General features: G+C 31.5%; 3 protein-coding genes across 4 annotated transcripts in view; all 3 read right to left on the bottom strand.

Moving 5' to 3' along the window:
• LOC134274141 (multiple epidermal growth factor-like domains protein 10) overlaps positions 1-12184 on the bottom strand; it is a 34079-nt gene extending 21895 nt beyond the window's left edge. Inside the window, exons 1-6 of one of the 2 annotated variants that reach the window (XM_062756398.1) lie at positions 12059-12184; positions 11930-11979; positions 11352-11483; positions 10772-10964; positions 10572-10603; positions 9379-10432 (exon numbers count right to left, since the gene is read on the bottom strand). In XM_062756398.1, the coding sequence (XP_062612382.1) occupies positions 10023-10432; positions 10572-10603; positions 10772-10964; positions 11352-11483; positions 11930-11979; positions 12059-12138 (897 nt within the window). In that variant the 5' untranslated portion in view covers positions 12139-12184 and the 3' untranslated portion in view covers positions 9379-10022. Of the gene's footprint in view, positions 1-9378; positions 10433-10571; positions 10604-10771; positions 10965-11351; positions 11484-11929; positions 11980-12058 lie in introns of those variants that run through there. The other variant, XM_062756397.1, reaches the window with a different exon arrangement.
• A 3998-nt stretch (positions 12185-16182) lies between these two features.
• Positions 16183-17179, bottom strand: LOC134274135 (multiple epidermal growth factor-like domains protein 10). The gene is made up of 4 exons (XM_062756388.1): positions 17049-17179; positions 16719-16768; positions 16383-16514; positions 16183-16244 (listed from the first exon to the last, which is right to left on the bottom strand). Exons 1-4 carry the CDS (start codon positions 17120-17122, stop codon positions 16183-16185), a joined length of 318 nt encoding a protein of 105 aa, XP_062612372.1. The 5' UTR covers positions 17123-17179.
• Positions 17180-21717: 4538 nt separating this feature from the next.
• Positions 21718-22300, bottom strand: LOC134274128 (uncharacterized). The gene is made up of 2 exons (XM_062756381.1): positions 22271-22300; positions 21718-22088 (listed from the first exon to the last, which is right to left on the bottom strand). The coding sequence occupies exon 2, from the start codon at positions 22018-22020 to the stop codon at positions 21718-21720; it is 303 nt and encodes a 100-aa protein (XP_062612365.1). The 5' UTR covers positions 22021-22088; positions 22271-22300.
• Between the last annotated feature and the right edge of the window lie 2404 nt (positions 22301-24704).

A 24704-nucleotide genomic window follows, 5' to 3' on the forward strand; every position in this document is an offset into this window, starting at 1 on the left:
CAGAGGATGCTTCCACTTAAGTTTCATATTTCATGGCCAAGTGGTTCTTGATAAGAAGAATTTAAAAGAATTTTCCCTATGTATTCCTATGTTAAACTTTGACCCCCCATTATGCCCCCACCCTACCTCTAGTGGTCATGATTTGAAGTAACCTGAGTCTACTCTACTCTAGGAGTATGCTTCCACGTGAGTTTAATCTTTTCTGCGGCAGTGGTTATTGAGAAGAGGAATTATAAAGAATTTCCCTATGTATTCCTACGTTAAACTTTGACCCCCATCATGGTCCCGCTCTACCCCCGGGGGTCATGGTTTCAACATACTTGAATATACATACTACCTAATAGTGCTTCCACATGAATTTCATCTTTCGTGACCCAGTGTTTTTTAAAGATGTTATTAATTTTTTCACAAATTCATAATTATCTCTTCATGGAAGAAGACGTGGTCTTTCGTTTGATGAAACTTGAATCCCCTTTACCCAGGGATACTTTGTGGCAAGTTTGGTTGAGATTGGCCAAGTCGTTCTTGAAAAGAAGATAAAAATGTGAAAAGTTCACGACAACAACGACAACGACGACGACAGACAAAGGACAAATTTTGATCAGAAAGGCTCACTTCAGCCTTTGGCAGGTGAGCTAAAAAGATATGACAGAAGTCCACGAACTTTTCGATCAAAGATCGTAATTTACTTTTCATATACTTCAGATAACAAAATTTCATTGGCCTTTAATACGTTTTTATTTTTTCTTCTTTAAAGTCCTAAAATGAATTAAAGCAAACATTCAATCGGAAATATGAAATATCATCTTCTAATAGTTAACAATTACCGATAAAATTTGATTTGTCGTTTTCCGTTGGTTTATTGAAAGTTCCTTCCTTGTTCATCTTGTTCATCCGGCTATGATCGTCTGAGGAAAATTCTTTGACAGATTAACTTGAGAGATGTTATTAAAATTCTTATGATTTGAATAGTTTTAGTGTACATGTATCATTCCTTATATTTGTTGAAATCACGATCAATTATAAACAAAGTTGCACAGTTGCCTTATTGTCTTTGGAAAGCAGATACTGTGTATTATGCCGCAAAGAAAATATATTTATACACTAAGCTAAAGAAGTTTTTCATATACTTCAAAACCGTTTAATGTGTTTTACAAACGGAAGGATTATGTACTCAATGTTCATCATTTTCTAAACCTTTGACATTTGTAACTTTTCATTAACATTTACAAGTATATATGTTAATGTTATAAATGTTAAAGCCTACTAAAACGTTTACTTTACTTTTTTTTGCATCAACGGACTTTACTACAACAAAAACAGCTGGACATAAAAGAGCAGTGCAAAAAGAATCAGGAAAGTTGAGGGGGTTTTCTTCCTTTATAAAAGGTTTGTTACACTGCGTGATCATTTAACTATATATTTGGTTTAAAAAAAGAAAATGTGGAAAAGTGTGTGACTCATTGAACTTTAAGTATCTAAGCTTAAAGGTCAAAAGTCGATAACCAACACATTTTACAGAAATCCTCTATATACACTTAATCTTGGAAGACTAGAAAATATTTTGCTTCTTTTCCCAGGAACTTGTAGGGCAATCCATTTCTACGTATAAATATATTTTAAGGTTTCGTCAAAGGTCAACATATTCAAAAAATTATTTTTACAATAGCCCTAATACTATGTGAGGTATAAAGTTAAAACTGTTACAGTTTATAAAGTTTTCATTGCTTAACAGATAGAAGGTATCACTTGATATAAAAATACTTGGAATAATATTAATTGAGAAAATTCTTCTTAAAAACGCAAAAAAACCATTTAATTAATTCCGTGCTCTTAGTGAAAACCATCACTGCAGAAACAAAATATGTTCATCGGTGAAGGGCAACTTGGACTCTGAAAGACTCTGGAAAGTTGCTTTCCCTGTTTATATTGTCTGAATGTTAAGACTTGAAAGTGAAAGTACATTACAAATGGCGGATTCTACAGGGGTTTTGTCTTTATACATGTCATACTCTCAATAACAGCCTTTCAGAGATCATTCACATCCAACTTGCTCTTCAATGATAAATTATTTCTGCAATGATTATTTTCACAAATAGGACAGAATTAAGCAGGTGCATTTTTAAAATATGCACATTTTCTCATACATTTTTTTTTAAAGAAAAATCAATTTTTAAATATTTGTTATCAATAATATTGATACTTTCTATCTATTAATCAAATATATATTTATAAACTGTACACGTTTTGACTTTATACGACACATAGTTTTGGAGCTATTGTAGAAATAATCTGACATTCTGACCTAGAATAAAACTGACATTCCAGTGCTTCACTCTGTCTTTTGGAATCTCGTGTTTTCATATTCCAATCATGGTCACTATTAAAAATGTCTTCATTTGCTGAAAAATCCTGACTTATATCTATTTCCTCTGTGATTTCGAATTTTTTAGCTAAGCTGTACCGATATTGGGGCTTCTCTTCACTAGGATTACTTCTATCCCGACCTGATTCATTTTGCTTATCGTGAATACTATCTGTTGTAATTTAATTTCAGTACTGATTTCTATAATTTGTTTGGGGTTGCCGTTTCTACCACAGTCGTGATCTCTGAAGGTTAGTGAAACATCGTTTCTTTTCAGGATTTTCTTTGAACAACGTGGAGTGTATTTTCCTTGTTTCACAGATCCTGCTTTCTTAGTTAAACTGCATTGTTGAAAATATAGAATACCTGAATTTAATAGCATATCTTCTCTTTTACCACTGCAAAAGTTTTAAAGACATCGGAGATTAAATTGATATACTTCAACTAAATTATGGATGATTCGATAGTCACATAAAGTTTAACAGCTTAGATCAGCAGCAATCATGGATGATTCGATCGTCACATAAAATGTACCATCTTGGATCAGCAGCAATCATGGATGATCCTATCGTCACATAAAATATACCAGCTTAGATCAGTAGCAATCATGGGTGATTCGGTCGTCACTTTGATCTTATAATTATTTGATAATCTTAGCATCTTCTTTGCTTGTCCTGTACATTGTTTTTAAAATAAATTTTTATTCACTTTTTTCATTATTATTTGTTATATTTTCAACTCGTTTAGAATGAGATTTGGAATTATCAAGATTAAAGATTATTCTTTTTAAAGTAATTGGACTTAATTTATTAGCAATATTAAATAAATATTAATAATTTATTTAATAAAACCAATTTTTCCCATAAATATATATAAAATGTTCAGAAATTTTATCATTCCTCTTAAGAATACATTAGACTAAATACGTAAATACAGGTAAATCTAAATCATAATGCTGACTATAATTGTTATAAAAACACATTTTACACCTCTGTTCTATATCTAATTATTAAATGTGTGCAAAACGGGAACACACTATAAAAAAATTAAAATAAATAACATTAAAGACAATGCATACATGTTAGGTACATCATCTCTTTGATAATGCTTAAGAAAACTCACAAATAGATGTTAGCCTGCTGCATTGCCCAGTGACTTTATCACATGTAAGCTCGCAAGGTTTGTGGCATTTTGATATACACAGACGTCCAAAGTAACCTTCTGGACAGGATTCGCTGCAGTTAATTCCATATGTTCCAACTTTACAAACTTTGAATATGAATTATGGATTTATTCTATGAAATGTATGGAGATATTTAAGATCAAAATCATAAAACAATACAAAATAGGAGCAAAGCAGACAGGGGACCCCAAGACATCAGAGGAGGGATCAGGTGCCATGGAGGAGTGAGCATCCCTCTATGATACTTTCTTAGTGTACTAGTAAGGCGATGATATTAAATTGTAAAGAGAAATATCTTTTTTTAACTTCCAGACCATTCATACTGTACCTGTACATACGCCATTTTTAATATGGTAGCCTGAACAACAACTGGATCTAGAAAAAAAAAATAGAAAATATTTTCATTTTGCAAAATTAATTTATGGATTGAACTATAATGTTGTTTAATTTAATATAATTTAATTTTACTTGTATTCTAGCCTCTCATCGGTTGATTTCCAAAAAGAAACGAAAATTAATCTGACAATGTATGATCTGGTTTAGAATGGAGACACACTCCCTTGACAACCAGCTGAATCATCTGTATCCATGCAACCCTCTTATTTCTCGTCCTCGGAATTCATGGAAAATTCCAGATTTAATAAAATAATGTACCTTTAACTTCAAACAGTAGCTCTCCTAACAAAAATATTCCATAGTAAAATATAGTTAACTATAGAACCAAAATTAAAACTTTTGAACTTTGATTAATTATGGTGAAACTTTGGAACTCTGATTTACTTTGGTAAAAACTTTGGAACTTTGATTTACTATAGTGAAAACTTTGGAAGTTTGATTTACTATGGTGAAAACTTTGGAACTTTGATTTACTAAAGTGAAAACTTTGGAACTTAAAAAAAACAGACAAAATACATAGGCTTATTTTTAACATTTTGCTATTCCCCATAAAGTTAACCTGACTTAGAATATTTTTCTGAGTTATATATTACACTATAATTTAATTTGGTAGTAATGCATCATTTAATTGGATAAAAAATTAATCTAAATTGTAAAATCTGGTTTGCCTACGTCATAATTATGTACGTCGAAAACGTATCAATCCGCTTGGCGATACGTTTAAAATATGAAAAATTTGTAGGCGTTCTAAGGGAGAACTTCTCTTGTTTTATATACTCAATGATTGAAAATTAAATTGTAGGGAATGAATTAAATAGCAATCAAAATTATACTGCCATTACCTGGGTTGGAGCAGTATACTTTTTTTATAAACCACGAAGCGTAAGCGTATTTCATTTTCCTTGAATTTGGAGAAAACCTACTAAGAATTATCCTTTATCCAAACCAGTGACATAATATTAAGTCTCCTCCAAAGAAAAAAATTGTTGTATCGTCTGTCCTTTACTTATATACCTTTTATAAAGAGGAATTTGCAGTATTAATGTGTCAATATTTCTGTTAATAGCATGTTTATAGAGAACCATTAGGCATAAAGCAATGCTATCATACCATGCATAGTTGAGAAATTTATGAATGCTAAATCATTATGATAACAAAGTGATACTTACCCACACTGGTTACGATCATGTGTAATCTGACAAATAATTAAAGTAAAAATTTGAGCAAAACACACAAAAATTACAGTTTTTAGAAACTTCTTTGTATTCATTTCTGTTTTGTCCGTTTAGATTCTCCGTAACAAAGTTCATTCGAGGAAAATAAATTATTTGAATTTTTTTCCTTTATCACTTTATCAAAGGTTCAATAGAACATCGTACTTCCTGTTCAAAAATAAAAAAAAAAATTATAAATGGAATCAGCGATGGAAGTCATTTGTATGAACAACTAGTAATAGACTAAGCATGGGAATGTGCAACAGACAACGGGTTATAAGGAAGCATAAAGAAAATTCTAACTTGACTAAATCAGGGATACATTTTGACGTCATGGTAGGCAAGACGTCAATTTTAGAACACGAGTTTTTCTAATACTGGTATTTAAAGATGTAATGTAACCCTAGAAAATGAATAGAAACGTGTGATCATTAACAAGAAAATGTTTATATTATGATATTATGTTATGCATCTGTCATTTTGATTAAAATCTACCACTGATTATGTCATATGTGTACATCAAGTAACTTAGGTCGTGTATAGAGAATTTGGCCAAGAAAGACGGCATGTACAGAGACGTAAAATGGAGTTTAAAAGCAAATATCGTTAAAAATTTTTAAATTACATATGGAGTTCAGTTATTTAAACATACATTTTTTTCAATCAATTATATTTTCGAAGACAGTTAGCTATACACGTATTCCGTTCGGCCTTTCCTCTGTCATTCGTGACAAAAATGATGCAACAGAACAACAATAGGCTTGATATTTTAAAAAATAAGATTTGTACAGATGGAAAGTTTGCCTTATGAAATACTATCGTCAACTTCCCTTACTTATGCAGCAATATACCTTCATCATCTGCATACGGAGTATATATATCTCAGTTGATTCGATACGCAAGAGCGTGCTCTACGTATGAGCAATTTCTTAAACGAGGTAAATTATTGACAAGCAAGTTGATGAAACAAGAATATCAACAGTCTCGTTGAAAGTCATCATTTCGTAAATTCTGTGGTCGATACAATGACCTTGTCAGCAAATACAATTTATCATTGAGTCAAATGCTGACTGACGTTTTTCATACCACTTGTTAGTCCATTATTTATACACTGAATTGACGACGGATTTTTTCCGTTAATTCCTGATCAAGACAACAAGCACACGGCGGGTGTGACCGGTCGGCAGGGGATGCTCACTCCTCCATGGCACCTGATCCCACCTCTGATGTTTCAGAGGTCCGTGTTTGCTCTGCTCTTATTTTGTATATTGTTTAATGGACGTTGAGATTGAATACTGTTCGTTATCTCCATATCCTTCTTGGAAAGTGCTGCTAATATCCAGTGTTATGCATGTTTTTACGAAAATTCTAGGTTCATATGAATAATATTTAAAACACCGGATAATTTGTCGTGCGAATGTGTGGAATAATTATTTTTCTGACAGAACAGTGGGATTCTAGTATCACTTTTTAGGCAAAATAGATGTTTTTCAACTATAGTATTTACTCAGAGAAATTATTGAACTCCGGGTTATTGTTGGTCTGTTAGCATTTTTATTAAGGACCATTTTGCTATTAATAGAATTTATGTGATGCTATGGTGGTGGTGCACGTCCGATGTTAGACACTTTTTTATCTTTATGCAATGGTTAATAATAGTTTACGTTCATTAGCAGTTCTGGTCAATTATCAAACTTAGTTTTCTTAAAACAGTTTAAATTTCCCGATAAATGATTTATATGCTTCCTTAACATACCTGCTAAAATAGGTATATGTATATATATGATTTTTAGATGATGTTGATGTTGTAACATTACTATTTTGTATTCATGAAAACACACTTGTCGCATCTTAAGATTTCAGATTGATCGGGGCTGTAAACTAAAGTGGTTTTAAACAAAACCAAAGATTACTTTACTAACAGAACTCCTTAGATTCTAAAATACCTATGTTGATATATAGAACAGAATTTCTTCTCACTACTTGAAAATATACTAAATTAAATTAAAGATATAATTTTTCTGTGTTCATAGTAACATTTGATATAACAAATACTATGGAATCGTCGTTGTTCGTTGGGAGCAATGTTAGTGTATTCGTATCATGAATTTGCATCCCAAATGATCATATTTTGTCTTAATATTTATTAATAGGATTATCTGAATATACGAGTTGTCCTTGAAATTACTATTCCACGAGCCAAAAGAAAAGTGCTCACCAAGGAACATAACCCCAACGAATTAAAATGATAATAAATACTATGGAATCGTCGTTGTTCGTTGGGAGCAATGTTAGTGTATTCGTATCATGAATTTGCATCCCAAATGATCATATTTTGTCTTAATATTTATTAATAGGATTATCTGAATATACGAGTTGTCCTTGAAATTACTATTCCACGAGCCAAAAGAAAAGTGCTCACCAAGGAACATAACCCCAACGAATTAAAATGATAATATATAATATATATTATAACAGTTTATTATATTCATATGATGCTTTGAAAATACCATGAAATTGTTTACTGAATTAAGGTCAAATAAGAAATAAAATAAATATAAATATCGGAATCTCATAACCTGAAAATTTTAATTAATGGCATACTTTAAAAATGATTATTGATAATCTCGAAAGCCACAAAAATGTATAAATAGAAATAGAATGAATGGAGATAATAAATAGTATTCAAGAATGAATGGAGATAATGAATTGTTTTGAAGATTAAAAATCCATTAAACAATGATAAAAAAGGAGCAGAGCAAACACGGGCTTCAAAAAATAAGAGGTGGGATCAGGAGCCATGGATGTGTTAGCATACCCTGCCGACCGGTCACAACCGCCGTGTGCTTATTATCATGATTGGGAAATAACGGAAAATGAAATGAAAAACAATACTAGTCCATAGCTAGATTCCAGAATGAAAGCTTCTTTTTGTGATTATGGATGTTGCCCAGTAGACGTTCTTCATATTAAATGTGTTTCAGAAGATAATTCTGAATCTTCTCGTCGGTTCGTTTGCATAAAATTTGCATGCAAAAGAATAGATGCTGTAAACATAAGTATTGTTCTTAATCATCATAATATATAATGGCATTTTGCATTCCAGTACATTTTAAGTTGGTGGCTACCCTGCATTTTCTCCAAATATTCCCAAAATGACTTTTTAATTATAATTAACATTTAATAATAACATGTAAAAAATCCTCTCAATATGATTGCTTTTCGTTTTCTTTTAACCACTGGGCACTTCATTATTGGTGATATATAGGATCTCCTATGGTTTGTTATCCCCGAGCTTTGATGAAACATAAAAAATCATATCCAACTACAAATAATCGGAGATTCTTTTTATCCCGTGTTAAATACTTCACAACTAATGTTTTACACTAGTTTTATATTGGACTCCTCTTTGTTTTATAAATTTATTTATCCCGTGTATAAATACTCCTTTATCACATGGATATAACTCATTTGATATTTTTTGATATTCACACTTAAGTGCAGTTATGACGTCATAATTGTTATTGCGTTAGCCTGATGAAGTATAATAGCGTTGATTCCAATATAAAAACGGCTTAAAATATTGGTTGTGAAAAATTAAACATGGAATGAAAATAATCTCCCATGATTTGTCGTTGATTTAACTTTTATCCAAATCGATGTGTGTTTTTATCCCCTCGCCAAGGCTCAGAGATAAAATAAAACACGCAACTTGTTGGATAGACGAAGGGATAAAAACACACAAGGTGTTGGATAAAAATCATATTCAACTATGTGTACAAATCATGGGATATCTTACATATATTTGAAAATGAAGAAATTAAAGCAAAAAGTGTAAAAAAAAAAAAAAAAAATTATCTGATCAACTTCATTTCCTTTATGAGTTCTGTCGAAAATTATGACAAGCTATGGGCTAAATATTTATAATTTTGAAATTTTGAAATAAAAAAAAATCATTTGATTAAAGATATGAATAGACACACTTATTCATGGAGCATTTTGATTTAATGAGATACCAAATACCATTATCATTCTACATTTTTGATTTGGACTGAGATTGGCATGCTTTGTATTCTCCGCCTCGTCATGCATGTTGTCAGAACTTGATCAGTGATGAAAGTGATGGAAGCTGTTTCTTTATTTTATCAAATATATATTTTCTACAGTACTTTTGAAGTAACTCCTTTGCCTTTTTCTTTATAAAATTCTTGTGCTCGGTAAGTATCTATAGAAGATTTTTATAGATTTTTTATGAGTTTTCATAATATTAAGTATGCTTTTATCACTAAATTATGACAAATAATGACGTTTATTGGGACAACGAACAGTTTTCAAACTCAAAGTTCCATTAAACAATACAAATGTTAATAGACTTTTGAGAGAAGCGCTGACCTAAATAGATTACGTTTGAATTAGACATTAAAACCTGTATCATGTACGGAGGAACAGAATTGATGAAAGATAAGAAAAACCTGTTTAGTAGTCATAGCTATGGTGTTTGGGGCATGTGAAGGCCGGGAGTTAAGGACAGGTTGGTTGTCGTTTTCTTCAAGGCCAACTTATATTCGCATTGAACTTATCCATTACTTTCGTTTAAAAAAATGTCGAAATGAATATCTATATCGTAAAGGAGCTTCCGTACATTGCTCTAGTGAAAAATAAGATGACAACTGTAAAAGTCAGTATTTCCCGCAAAATTCCATAGGAGCAGAGCGAACGAACGTTTTGAATATCAGAGGTGGGATCCTTATTTAAATAAAAGTGTCAATTGGTATTTTAGTAAGCTAAATAGATCGGCATATTATTTTTTTAATGTAGAAATAGAATACAATGAAAGTTATGGAAATTCGATTTAGAATACAATCTACCAAATATGTCCATAATTGGTGCTATTCCTTTTTCTGTTCTGTTTGCTGATACCTGATGATCGGAAAGTTTTGAAAGACTGATTCATTGGGATTCCGGAAATTTCTACACCGCCACTAGTATCTGTAAAGTCATCAAACTCGTCACTATCAAAATCTCCTTCTTCCGGGCATGTCAATTCCTGCGATACCTTTAACTTCCGGACCAGGCTGTAGCGCTTTTTGGGTTTTGGTTTACTGTATACAACTTCCGGTTTATCTGTTTCAATATTATCTGTGGACGGTGTAGTTCCCCTACAATTCTGAGCTCTTGGGGGTAGAATGGGGCTGGTTGAGGTGTTATGCTCAAGGTCTTGATACCTTTCGCTATACGTAGAATGCTGGTTCTGGTTGGATGGCGTGACATAATCTTTAAAAAAATGAAATTTGTTTATAGAGAAAGTTTCCGTAATTGATTAATTTTCTGTAACTTTATTTTTATATTTTATTATATATAGATATCGCTTAGGTAATCATTTTCCATGTTTTAAATTCTAGTTGTGATTTACCCAATGCCTCGTTTTTCTTCTGTCTGCCTTTACTGATAAAAATAAAAAGAAACAAATTAAATATTGATATGAAAACTGAAGTCTTAAATTTTCAACATTCAACCGCAGTATTTTAATGTAAATATCATACGATTTTGTTTGGCAAACATTGACGATGTTTTTCCTATAAATGTTTTTAAAGGATGCAATTAAAGACTTACCAAACCTTACACAGGAAAAAAAGTCCAACACAACTACATGAAAGGATAACAAGAAGAAAAGAGGCTCCAGCAATGATCCATAGCTTATCCTTCAGGAAGTCCTCTATCTTTTTGTCAATACTGATATTGGTAAAGTTTGTATTTGTATCAGTACTGCTATTCTTCAAACTTGGAGTTTCTTCAGGGTTACTCTCTGTATTTAATTGTATGTAAAAAAGAGATGATTAAAAAATGAATACAATGCTGGCATACAAATGTTGGCCTGTTTTGAAATTATGCGAATATTTCATATTTCAGATTATCACAACATTGTAAATTTTATATAATTTTCACATTTCTAACTTATAAAAATATTTTGTCCCCTTGTAGAACATTATAGTGAAACTTTACAATTATGACTACAGTTGTTATTTCTATTCTATTTTGTAAAAAAAAAGCTGGTTTAGAACATCTGTATATAACTTCAGTATAGTATATAACATTTTTATCTGTGTTTGAACACATGACAGGTCACAGCTATAGACTCTACAAATCAGTGAATAAAGATCTTTACTACATGTAGTGCCTGGTTCCAAATTACCTGAACATATCCCTGTTGATCTGTTACAACTTTTTAAACATTTTATTGGACATTCTTTCTTACAGCCTTTCCCATAATAGCCTTCAGAACATGTTCTACTACAGTTGATTCCTTGTGTTCCAGAAGGACATTCTATAAAAGACGGTATATACTTCTGCCAATACTTTTTAAATGTATTGTCCTAGGATATCATCTCACTATTACTCCTCATGAACTAGACATAAGATGCAGACAATTTTTGATATACTTCTTGCTTATCGATTGATTTTTATTCAAGTAACAAAGGGCATAAAAATATAAAACGTAAAAGGATATGAAAAGGAAAAAAGATGTTTTTTTTTGCTTTCCTCTAAAACAGTTATGTATTTAAGTTAAACCGTGTGGTGGTTCATTAATTTTAGTTATTGTCCTTGATGTAGTTTATACAATGTATAGATAATTTTGCTTTATATATCTTAAATAAAAACAAAGAAGGAGACTGTGTTTTAGTTGATTTGATTCTTCATCACAGATTCATTTTCTATTCCATGAAAAATCTTTTTTTTTTCTTGTATTATTTGATAATTGATGAATGTTACCTGTACATAAATCCTTGTAGAGGAAATAACCAGGGCAGCATTTGCCAGAACTGAAAAATAACAGTAAAAGATTTATTAATACCTCCAGCTAAAAGCGTGAATTCCACCTACAAAAAAGGATTTCCTTACCCACACATGTTTGGATCGTTTGTGACAGCCAGATGGACGACACGTAGGATCAAAACAAAAAACAGAACGTCCATTTTCATCTTTTGTAATTAAAATTTATTTCAGTGACTGCTTCCTGGTTTATCCTAATTCACGACAGATTTATATTTTTAACAACCAGGAAAAATGTCCTTCCCTCTTTAGTTGATGCAATTGAAGTATTTATTACTATAGAATATTTCAAAAGTATATATCCTGAAAACATTAAATTGAAACATATATAATGTTTAAAAAAGATTTTGCAGTACAAAAACTATACCATATTTCACATGTACACTTCCTTCAAAAACATGTTCCGTATGAAATGAGTTTATTAAGTATACTTTGTCTAGTAATTATACGTAATAGTCTTTATTTATCCAGGATCAGACATTAAGTATTAAGCTATCTATAATTGCTGTTCTGCATTGAACCGTAATTTCAATCGAGTGTTGACATATGAAATTTAGCATTTTTAAATAAACACACAATATTAGAAATACAATCACATTTCATACAAAAAGACTACAAAATGATCTTGAGAGAAAAAAATGTAATTTAAATGTTGACAAATGAAATATATAGAGATAACGAACAGCATTTAAGACCAAAAGTCCACAAAACAATACAAAATAGGAGAGAGTAAACACAGACCTTTAAATCATCAGAGGTGGGGTGGAGGAGTGGGTATCCCTTTCCGACCGGTGTGCTCCTTGTCATGATCAGAAAAAACGAAAATATCCGTCGTCAAATGGACTAACAATTAGTATGAAAAACATCATTCAGCATTTGACTCAATGATAAATTGTAATATCTTCGATGTCATTGTATAGACCAAAGAACTCAAGGAGTAAAACTTGATAAGATTCATAGATTGAAAAAATACTCAGAATTGACGGTTATATGGGCCAAAAGACGAAAGGATAGTCAAAATTAAAATTTATGCTATAAAATAAATCGCTTTATATATTTCATCATTTGAATATGACAGTTCATGTGTTTCTTTTGTGTCATTACTGATTATTGATCATGTAGCACATTTAATTATTTCATGAATTGACTTAAGATTTTTATTATTATTATTTGTTTGTGTCCCTCGCAAAGTTGCTAAATCTCTGTGCGTTTCAAAGGGACATTGATTTTGAATCAATGCTTTGATTTTGGCAATATCTTGAATTTGAAAAATGCTATAGTACGACCCTCGATTAAGCGACAGAGACTTGACACCATTTTCGAAGATGAATTCTTAAATTACAGACCTGTTTTAATTTGCCATTTCTATCTAAAGTATAAGAAAAAGCGGTGGCATCCAGACTTGAAAAAGACCTAATCTTCATGACCACGAGCAGTCGGCCAACCGAAATAGTCACTTTACAGAAACTGCCCTTCTCCTGGTGCACCATGATATTACATCTGCATTAGATAAGAATTCATTGTTGATGTCGTAATGCTCCATCCCCTGGCTGTATTCGATTTAATTGTTCATAATATACTAATCAGTCGAATCGAATACGCGTTTGGTATCACAGAATCGCTGCTTTTATGAATAGAGTCTTATGTATCTGGTCGACGACAGCAAATTGCGGTAGGGTCGAAATTCTCGAGAGAGTTCCTACTCCAGTTTGGTGTACCACAGTGGTCTGTTCTAGAACGTCGTCTATATTGTATGTTTTAAAACCCATCGGAGACATTGCCGGAGACATAACATGTATTATCATTGTTATGCTGATGACACACAGGTTTAACTGATTATCAAATCGAAGGACAGTTGGGACAACATTGCGAATAGACTTGAACGGTGTCTGTCTGATTTACAAGACTGGATGCAAAACAACATCCTTAAGTTGAACCAGTATTAGACTGAACTCATCATCGTTACCCAAAAACGTATGGCAAATGAGTTTTCAGGACGTAAACTCACTCTTGGTTTGCTTTTCTTATTGTTTTTATTTCATATTTGCTCTTTATGGTTTCCATACTTATTATCCATTATCGATAGTGCAGTAGAAGTTCACCCAACCGAAAATGTCCAACAGGGGCTAACAAATACGATATCTTTGAAAAATGGTTCGGGTAATTGGGCGGAACGTGTAGAAAAAGTCATGAAATACCGCAAGTCTTAGAATTCCAGAGAAAACGTAAGACTTGGTTGAAATGAATGTTGGGCAAGACATAGGTAATTCTTCATGTGTTTGCAATTATGATTACGAGTGCTTATTTTTTCAAAAAACAATGCTAGTACATTCAAGTTTGTTTCGTCGATGCAATGGTGAAACTCACGTCAGACAGACGGTTGATAGGTAAATGTTAAGTTATATAAGATTTTTTATAGTTGATTTTATATAGAAATCCAATGAAAACTGTTACTTTCAGAAGCAAGGTTGGTTTTGTGACGTAAATGAGCAGTGCTGGTGGTGACAAGGCGATTATTACTGAACCTCTGAAATGTATTGAATAATCATCCAAAACAAATGGATATTTCATGTTTACCTTACTTACTAGTAGAATGGTACTGTCATCAAATGTTAGATACAGGAAGGAAAACGTCCAGTTTCCAAAATTTGTTCATTATTTTGTAATATATTTTGAACTCATTGGCAGTACTTACTAAAGACAATCATGAGGCGCAAAATAAATTGTTTAGTATTGCATGAATAGTAAGATTTGCAATCCTGTCAAATCTCGGAACGGAGATTTCAGTAGTTACCTTTATATATTAATATACGGTGATACGTCACTCTGTATCTGATGGTGCATCCATCTTAACAAACTAAATAGCAGAATTTCCTCCATTGTTCTGGTATTCTGGAAGCTTTTTATTATTTTTGTACAAACTCCAGCATATAATGACTATCGAGCAAATGTTGTGTTTACTTATATTCAAATTCCATTTAGAAATACCCTCCGTACAAAGTATTGTCTACAGTAGCTATGGTGATATAAAGTTGGGGGTGAATTGTGCTTAGTTAGTTCTATGGCACATATTTTAATCTGTTGATGTGTATAAAGTTCTGTCGAAAATATTAGATTCTGATTGTTCAACTTTCTGCAATCTCAAGACAATTCCTTAGTTGCAGATTGCGGTATGAATTACTCCATGTCTGGAAGAAACATTTAGTTTTTATATATTTCTTTCTGGACATCTAGTTGGAAAAATATTCCAATATTTCCTATATCACTTTAATTCAGCTACGATGAATTTAAGGTTTTGATTTCGAATTAACGTAATTGCCAAAGATTTCATACGCATCAGTATCGTCAAACGAAAAGTAATATTATTTAATGACGAAAACATTTCATTGTGTATCAAACTATTAAATTATTTTGATTTGTTCAGTTTTGATTTTTTTTTTGGCACTGAAATTATAGTCCAACAAGGATATTGTACCAACTGCAGGATTTGCGAAATTTTAAGTATAACCGAGACAGGTGATATCTTCAATCAACTGAGAGACATAAACTTCGTATGCAAGTGATAATTGTATAATGCAACATAAATATGATAATGACATGAGCAAACTTGACGTCATCATGTTTATCAGAATGTATTGATGTAAGCTGACGATCAATATTTTTTTTCTAATTATAGAACAAATGTGTAAGTCTCTAAAGTGGTCTTTTTCTAGGTGTATAAGAAATCAACGTGGAATTAAACGGAATATTTTGTATCACTAAAGCGTCATCGATATATTTAAAAATTACGTTGAATATTACACCAAAGGACTTCTTCTTTATATGTTTCTTTTATAAAATAGATTCTGCTAAATAGGAATACGAAAGGAAGTCTGCTACTATGACGGCACATTTCGAATACGTGGTTTTTCAACAGATAACATCAACATTGGAAAACGTATGTGTGTGTCCAGAATGTATTTTAATGAATCAGTTTTGCAGAGGACCAAGGCCATGATTTTATAAATTTTGTAAATTCATAAACTTAAAATGTTCTTTTCTATCGCGAAGAAGTTGTTTTTGATGTTTCGACTTTTAACAGGGAATGCCCATTCCTCTATGGTGTATGACCCCACTTCTGAATGTTTTGGAGGTCCGTCTTAGCTCTGCTCCTATTGAATTGTTTCATTGCTCTTCCTACATGTATTTCTTCTTTAATGTCCACATCCCATACCCCTAGGAAGACTGTTATGCTGCTGAAGATAAGCTTCAAATACTGACAGAAAAACCCTTTACACTTCCAGAAAAATGTAAAAGAAAGACTTATTTCGAAGACTGCTCATATACTAGTATAACAATCAAATTCTCATAATATATGATTTACTGCAAAACCATTCATATGATTTTATAATACCTGGACAATACTCTGTTGCGCTGTTACAATTGCGTACACATTCTAAAGGACACCTCTTCCTGCATTCTCTTCCATAATAGCCTTCATTACATTCCTCACCACAGTTGAATCCATATGTTCCAGGAGGACATTCTATAAATGATAATATAATGAAGTATATAGTTTTGCCACTTTCTTTCTACCATCTACTGAGTATTTGTAAGGTCCGTTTTACGGTTTAGATAGTAGAACTAAAGCGTATCGTGAGACAGAAACGCGCCTAAATATTAAAGTAAGATAACATAATTATTAAATGGACTTTAATTTTATGTGGCAAACAACTTAACACAAACTTACCTGTACATATATTGTCATTTAGAAAATAACCACTGCAGCAAGATCCAGAACTGAAAAAAAATTAGAATCTTTTATTGCTTTTTAACTAAGTGAAATATATGGCTATAACGAATAGTATTCAAGCTCAAACGTCCATGAAAAAACAAACGGACTTCCAAAACATAAGAAGTCGAATCAGGTGCCATGGAGGAGTGAGCATCTCCTGCCGACTGATCACATCCACCGTGTGCTACTTGTCATGATCAAGGAAAAACGGAAAAACCAGTCTACAATTCAGTGTGTTAAAATGCTAATTGCAGAAGTAAAACCTACAACGATTGTTTCTCTTACCCACACTTGTTTGGATCATTAGCTGTAGAGACATGGATGATATTTAGGAATGTAACAAAAGATAAAATATCCATTTTCCTTTCCGACACGTTTATTTCTTTTTACACTTCCTCGTTAGATTTTCATATTTCAAACAACCAGGAAAAATAACATTTTTCCTTATTTGGAAATTATTTTCTAATGAGGTAAGTTACACCAAAGTATATTTTATATGTGTTCGAAGTATCATTCTTGACATGTGAGTGAATCAATAAAAACCAAGTCACCTCTTATTTATTTTATTTAATATATGTTTTCAAATTTAGAACTTACATGAAATATTGCTGTTTTTCAAATAAAAATATTAGAGGCTAAGATTTTCTGTTCATTCATGCTTATCAAAGAATCAAGTATCAGGGTTTTTTTTAAAAACAACGACATTAAAGCGTCTGTATTAAGATCATTTCTGAATCATAAGAATGTGGTCACAGTTCTCTGAAGTTTTTGATAATATACCATTGTTCTGGCAATAATGGTTAGACCGAAACTGAACCATTTGGCGAAATGGTAATGCTACCAGTGACTCCTAAGTTACTTGTGGAAAATTATCACGCCAGTTTCTACGTAGTGGTATTTTTGTTACCAGTCAAGAAGCTGATTGGTAGTTTGTACCTACTCCCTACTGCAATTATCTCTAAAGTAAAGTTTGGCTTTAATTTAGTCTAGTTTAAAAAACTTATTTTTGTTGCTATTGTAAATATATCAGATCTGGTTCAAATGACTTTGCTTAAACCTGCATAGATTGCAAATATAGCATCAATAAATAAGGACAACTTACAAATCAAGGAAAGAAGACTAAGTTGTCTGCAACAGAAGTAAAGAGGGATGAACTTCCATATTTATCATATGCTGAATACGAGGATTGTCCAAAAAGTTCGTGGATAATGAAGTTTTTGTGAAAATAAATGGTTCTATATAAATCTGTTGTATATCAAAATATTTCTTATGAAAAAACAAGTCAGAATGATTTAGTTTTTGTTGATGGAACGTAATATTTTTGCAAAAATCGGGGTCTTTAGAGGTCGCAGATAGTGCGCACGGACCAAGGTTAAAATGATGTAAACTCTGATATAAACAGTTCGGATTAAAATGATTATTTTTTATATAAAACAAGTCAAAAATTATAAAAAAAAAAAATTTATGTAACACAAATTAAGAGGTTATTATCATTTTATGATATCTTAAATATCGCTTACTATATAGACAACGAAAATATACAAAGAAAACCTTAGCAAGTACGTGTCAAAACTCAACAGAAAAAGTGACGTCGCACGTCGGCACGGGGCAGCATCCGGTCAAAAAATTAAGTTTTATAACGGTTGAAGGGTCAAAATATTTGTTTAAACAACTCAAAATTATTGAAATATATTGAATGTATCGATTAGGGATTCGTAAATACGATTTTTCAACAGTGTGTACAAATTTGAAGTCACTACAAGAATTTAAAAACACATGTTATTAACTGTAAATGGAGATTTCTATACATGACGTTGTTATAAATCTAGCGCAGCGTCGGACTGGGCTGTTCAGTTTGGATATACAAACTGTTCATTTAGATGACCCTCGTAAATTTGTGTGCATTGTTTTGAATTTTAAAAATTAAATAAATTATAATATATCCTTAATGATTAATGCTAGCACTTCGAAGTGCGTTGCGCCTTAAAAAAGAAATGTAGTGTGAGCCATGAACATGCGTTAAATAAAAATCACATGTTTGACGTTATAATGAAATTAGCGTAACGTCAGACTGGTCCGTGCACACAATCTGCGATCTTTAAAGACCCCGATTTTTACAAAAATATTAAGTTTCATCAATAAAAGTTACATCATTCTCACTTATTTTTTCATGAGAAAATATTTTGATATAAAATAGATGTATATAGAACCATTTATTTTAATAAAAACGTCATTGTCCACGAACTTTTTGGACAATCCTCGTATACGTTTACTCTACAAAATAAATCTGCAATATTTCACCACTAGTGAATTATCGGTAAAGAAAACTTTTTGAGAAGATTTGCTAAAAATGGCAAAGATGAATATTTTAGGAAGAAAATACTGCTTAAACAGCCAGATTATTCCTTACAATTTTCAATGCTAACAAAGGGGATATATCAGTTCATTTTAATATAATATTTTTTTCAATCTCAAAAACCTTTTTAATGCTTTGCAAAAATATATTTCAGAGGAAGTTTAAAAAACATGTGGATACTTAAGAACTCCAAGGATTGAAAACTTTAAATTTAAGTCAATTGCATTCCAATTTCCAAAGTTTTCAATATTCTTTAACAATTATTCCTCACGATAAGTTAAGGTACAGGCTTTTGACATAAAAAAAACAGCTGCCTCTTATCAAGTTATTCTGACGTTTTGTCAACTAGCAATGGTTATTTCCAATACGTCGATTTGATATATCCCGGTGAGCTTCCGATAAAAAAAAAATCCACAGTGTCTGACACATCTATTTCATGTTTGAATATTTTATTTTTGATGGTAATCTAACAACAAAGCTCTGTGATAAACGTGATGACTTGATATGAAGCATAAGGTATTTTTGAAATCTACATAAACAAGGAATCACTTGACGCAGCCTTTAAAACTTTCAACATTTGGTAATATATCGACGACGTATTTCAAATAAATAAAAAAAACTCTTGACATTCCTATTTCGAAAAATATAATAATCCTTTTGAGCCCGTAAAACTGACAAATCTTTTTCCTATGCAATTCTATCTAGAATTTTTTTTCATTTAAACCTTACAACAAAGCTGTCTTGAAAATGCAATTGATCATTTGTTTGAAAGTTAACTGTCATTTTTCTTACTATCACAATGAGTATACGTATTGGTTGGCTGGTCAAAATCGATTGCCTCGCCTCCGTGGCCCATGATACTGCCTTTGGTGTCTCCGTGTTACTCAATTGCTGATCTTGTTAGTCTATTTCTGATCTCATTGTGTTAAAGGCCATTGGAGCTTTTTCACTGTTTGTTATATCCATTTTTCTTTCTACCTTTTGTGACACAGAAACTAGTTAAAAAAATCCAAATTATTTTAATTACAAATTAATTTGTTTAGTATTCTCCCTATTGATTATAGAGAATAAGCACATCAAAATTAAATACTCTCTTATTAAGTAAAATCTTACCAGTCATGTTTATAACAAATTTGATAGTCGTTAATTAAAAATCCATTTAAGATAATTTGAGCATAAGTATTCATACGGCGTTTATATATCTCTGTTGATTCGATAAGCAAGAACATGCTCTACGTATGAATAATTTCTAAAAAAGAGGTAGATTATTGACAAGCAAGTTTATGAAACAAGAATATCAACAGTTTCGTTTAAAATCAACATTTCGTAAGTTCTTTGGTCGATACAATGACATTGTCAGCAAATGCAATTATCATTGAGTCAAATGCTGATTGACGTTTTTCATACTAATTATTAGTCCATTATATATACACTGAATTGACGACTTATTTTTCAGTTATTTCCCGATCATGACAAAGAGCATACGGCAAGAATGCTCACTCCTCCATGGCACCTGTTCCCACCTGTTATGTTTCAGAGGTCCATGTTTGTTCTGCCTCTATTTCGTATTGTTTTATTGACTTTTATATTGCATACTGTTACTTATCTCCATATCCTTCAGAAGATGTCAATATACAGTTTATTAAGAAATTTCTAAATAAATTGTATGATTTGTGGAGAAAAAAGTGATAAATTTATTTCATCAAGTCTCTATAGTGAGAACTTTCCACTGACATGATTATGAATAAGAAAAGCGTCTATCAAGGATAGAAAGCATATACTATATGAACATAGCAAGAAGAATTAAGGCCCAGATGTCCCATTGAAATGCATCGAATTGGCAGCGGAAAAAAACATAAAAAACACAAATCTCTGAAACAATCAGATATGGATTACGCCCATTAAGGAGTAAGCATGTCCTGTGGACATCTTTTATTCACCAAGCGCTCTTTATCATGATCTGTCAAATAGAATATTTTCGTTTACCTGACGTGGCTACATCTTCACTTTACTGGTGCGTAGAAATTATTAGCAGGTGCGAATTTTATACAATAGATTCAGCATACCGATTACGTAAAAATGGAAGTAAAACAAAATTGACCTGTTCTTAGATTCCATGTTGTGCATGTTCCTGAACTTCTGGACAGTAAGAGGTTAATTTCAGGCTAGGGTTTGATCAATTTTTCCAACTTTTTCAGATCAATTTTAAATCTAGCTTATTTTTTGTGCGAGCTGTTTTACTGCTGATTTCAGGCGGTAGAAAAACATTTGTATAAATGATATAAAAATAATAATGTATTTATTAAAGTTAATATTTTTTTTTAATTTTTCTCTCAACCTAATGAATACTTATATAATTAAAATGCTTTTTAAAAAGATCTTTTTAAACATTTCTCTCAGAGGACGTGAAGCAAAAATTTTGACATAATTACGTATTGGAAATTAAAGAAATACATGACTGTTAAGTGAAAGTGTAAAAAAAAAAGTAACAATAAAGTAACTTTAGATCATGTTAAGCTTTATAGATAAACAAAAGCAATAATATTGTAAAAATACATAATATTATTGTTAAAATTAAAACATATGTTCATAGCTGGTTCACGTCTGTTTCTTGTCAGCTGTGGATATGAAGGTGTTGACAGAATGTTCTACACTGTTTATTACATCCGTTTCGTCATCAAATTCGTCGCTATCAAATACGTCTTCTCCATCTGACACATCCTGACATAGCAGTTCCAGAGACATGTCCGATTCCTGCTTTGTATTGTGGCACTTTTTCTTTTCTGGTTTACTGTAAACCACTCCTGACTCGTCTGTTGAGGTTTTGTCGGCGGACCAATTGGTTTCTCTATAATCCTGGGCATGAGATTGTAGAATTGAGCTGCTATGGTAGATTTGCATTTTCCTGTCATTTTCGTTCCTTTCGTTGTTTGAGGAAATCTGATTTTGGCTAGCGGAAATAGCATTATCTTAAATATAAAAAAAAAGAAGTTAACAAGTCTGCTCAGGCACTGATGATCTTAATTACTAAATTGTTTTTGGTGCTCTTCTGATTTGTGACAAAACCCTACAAAATATTTTTATCTGGTGCAATATATTTTCTTTCAGTTATTTTTTATCATAACATTTTTAATGAAACAAGAACCTTTACCAAATTGCCCCTTCTTTTTATGTCTCTCTTTACTGAAAAAGAAAAAAAATAGATCTATATTTATAAGATAAAATCCCATTTGTTTGAAATAGATATGGTAAGCAAATACGGAATTGCTAATCGATTAACCGCAAGACATTCCGACCGATTATCCTGTTAAATCGTATCAAAATGCACAGTTTTCGGCTTTTTCTCCCCAAGAACATTCTGACAATAAATTTTCAAACCACGAAAAACATTTCCTCTCTTGTATGATCTATACCAATAGAGAAAAAATGCTTTTCTGCAAGTCGTTCCATCTTTTACCATCAATTTTTTTTTTTAGAAATATTTTCTATATCCACAAAATATAAATTGTCTTAATCATATTTTTCCAGGATTATTTTTAAAAGGAAACAAGAATTTTCAGTGGATAAATCTGCAAATTTATAAAGAATTCTGAAATTCAGAATGTCACGAAAACTTGTCAAAATAACAAGATGCAAGAGGCAAAGTAGAAACATATGTTTAGATGCATGTATCAAGATGCACTGTGTAAAACTGTCTCTAATATGAACAGAAAATTGTATGATAGAAATTTTACCAGAGTAGGAAAGATCCCATACAAGTACAGCAAATAAGAACAAAGGCTGATGATGTTCCAATAACGACCAATAACCTTTCCACCGGGAATTTGTCTAGTTCTTTTACAAAACAAATTTAGATATAAATGTTAATGCTTTCCTTTATTTGAGTCTTATTTCAAAAGGTTTCTTTTTATCCTTGCAATGGTTGCTCTTCCGAAAATGTTTGTTCTGAATAGTCTTCAAATTCATGTTCATTAATTTACCTAAACATATCCCTGTTGTTTTATTGCAGCTGTCTTCACACATAGTCGGACATCTTTCTTTGCAATTTTTTCCATAATATCTCTCCGGACATTCTTCGCTACAATTTTTTCCGTAACTTCCAGGAAAACATTCTGTAAAAAATAATTCAATTAATTGCAATATCCTTGCTTTAATTGAATGTAAGAAAAAGGCCTTGGTCAATTCTATCTAGTCAGTTCTTCTGAGTAAAGAAAATTCACATTATTCTTTTCACATATAATTTTGGGGGAAAAAATTAAACAGAAAAGGCTAGTGGAAAATAAGTTTATATTATAGTCCTTTCAAAAATGGCAAGCAATCATTTAAAGTAAACATTTGGTTCCTTTTTGTTTATTGATTTCCTTTGAAAATTCAATCCTCAACGTGATAAGTATTCTAACTAGTATTCTGCCCTGAATTCTTTTATTTGTTAGGACGTAATATTTATATCGACATCTGACTACTTTGATTGATGTATATTGTAGGGCTCCCGTCAGATGCGACTGGTCGATAGGAGATGCTTACTCCTTCGTGGTACATGGTCACATTTCCTATTTTTTTAGAGGCTTTACCATGTTTACTATTTGTGCAGTAAAGGTTTTTGCAATTGTTCACTGTTCATTAGTTTTATATTTTTTACTTTATTTATGTTTTTTCCCATTTATACTTCACTTAACGATAAATTTCAAGGACATGGTGTTTTCTGGTTTATCACATTATACACTTGTCGGATCACGTGGTAAGGAACGTAATAAAAATGGCAGTGCTTTTTTATGCGACGTACCGTTATAAGTGCATCTATTGTTATTTTTATGTAATTTTAACTTGAAAGAACATATAATTACTCTCATTCATATACACTATCGATGATAATATACACATTTTGTCCTTATAGAAATTACACATTAAACAGTTGCACTGAAACACTAAATACTTACTCATTTTTTTTTAATTACCTGTACATTTGTTTTCTCGGAGAAAATATCCAGTACAGCATATTCCCGGTCTGTAAAACACATTATTGTTATTTTTACGTATAATATGTCTATGCTATTGTTTGAAACACTAATAAAACCAACAAAACTTGTTCGACTCACCCACACATGTTTGGGTCCTTTGTGACGGCAGTGTGCAAGACGTTTAGGAATATCACAAACGACACAAGGTCCATTTTCATTTACCTCAAATTAAATTTTAATGTATGTTTCCTTGTAAAGTCCTTTGAATGTATAACAATTATATATTGAAAATGACCAGGAAAAAAGGGCCCTTCCCTCATTAGTAAATATGTACCAGGTGTTTAATTTTTAGAAAGTTTTGATGTAAGGCATTACTCAATATATCAGAAACATATCAAATAATTAAATATTTTATACTAATAATGCAACATGTGGTTTTTTTTTTTTTTTTTTTTTTTTTTTTTTTTTTTTTTTACATCTCTCTTATTTCTCAAAGAACACTCAGGACATTCAAATGAGGTACACTTGCTTTTACACTTAAATTGATATGAAGTTTTAATAAAATTCCTTATGTGCAATATGCTTTTAACTTTTTATTTGCTCTATTAATGTATTTTTTCCTTTTTT

Source organism: Saccostrea cucullata, unplaced genomic scaffold, assembly GCF_032062105.1.
Source record: "Saccostrea cucullata isolate Sc308-1 unplaced genomic scaffold, CSIRO_AGI_Scuc_v1 ctg2527, whole genome shotgun sequence".
NCBI classification, from domain to species: Eukaryota; Metazoa; Mollusca; class Bivalvia; order Ostreida; family Ostreidae; genus Saccostrea; species Saccostrea cuccullata.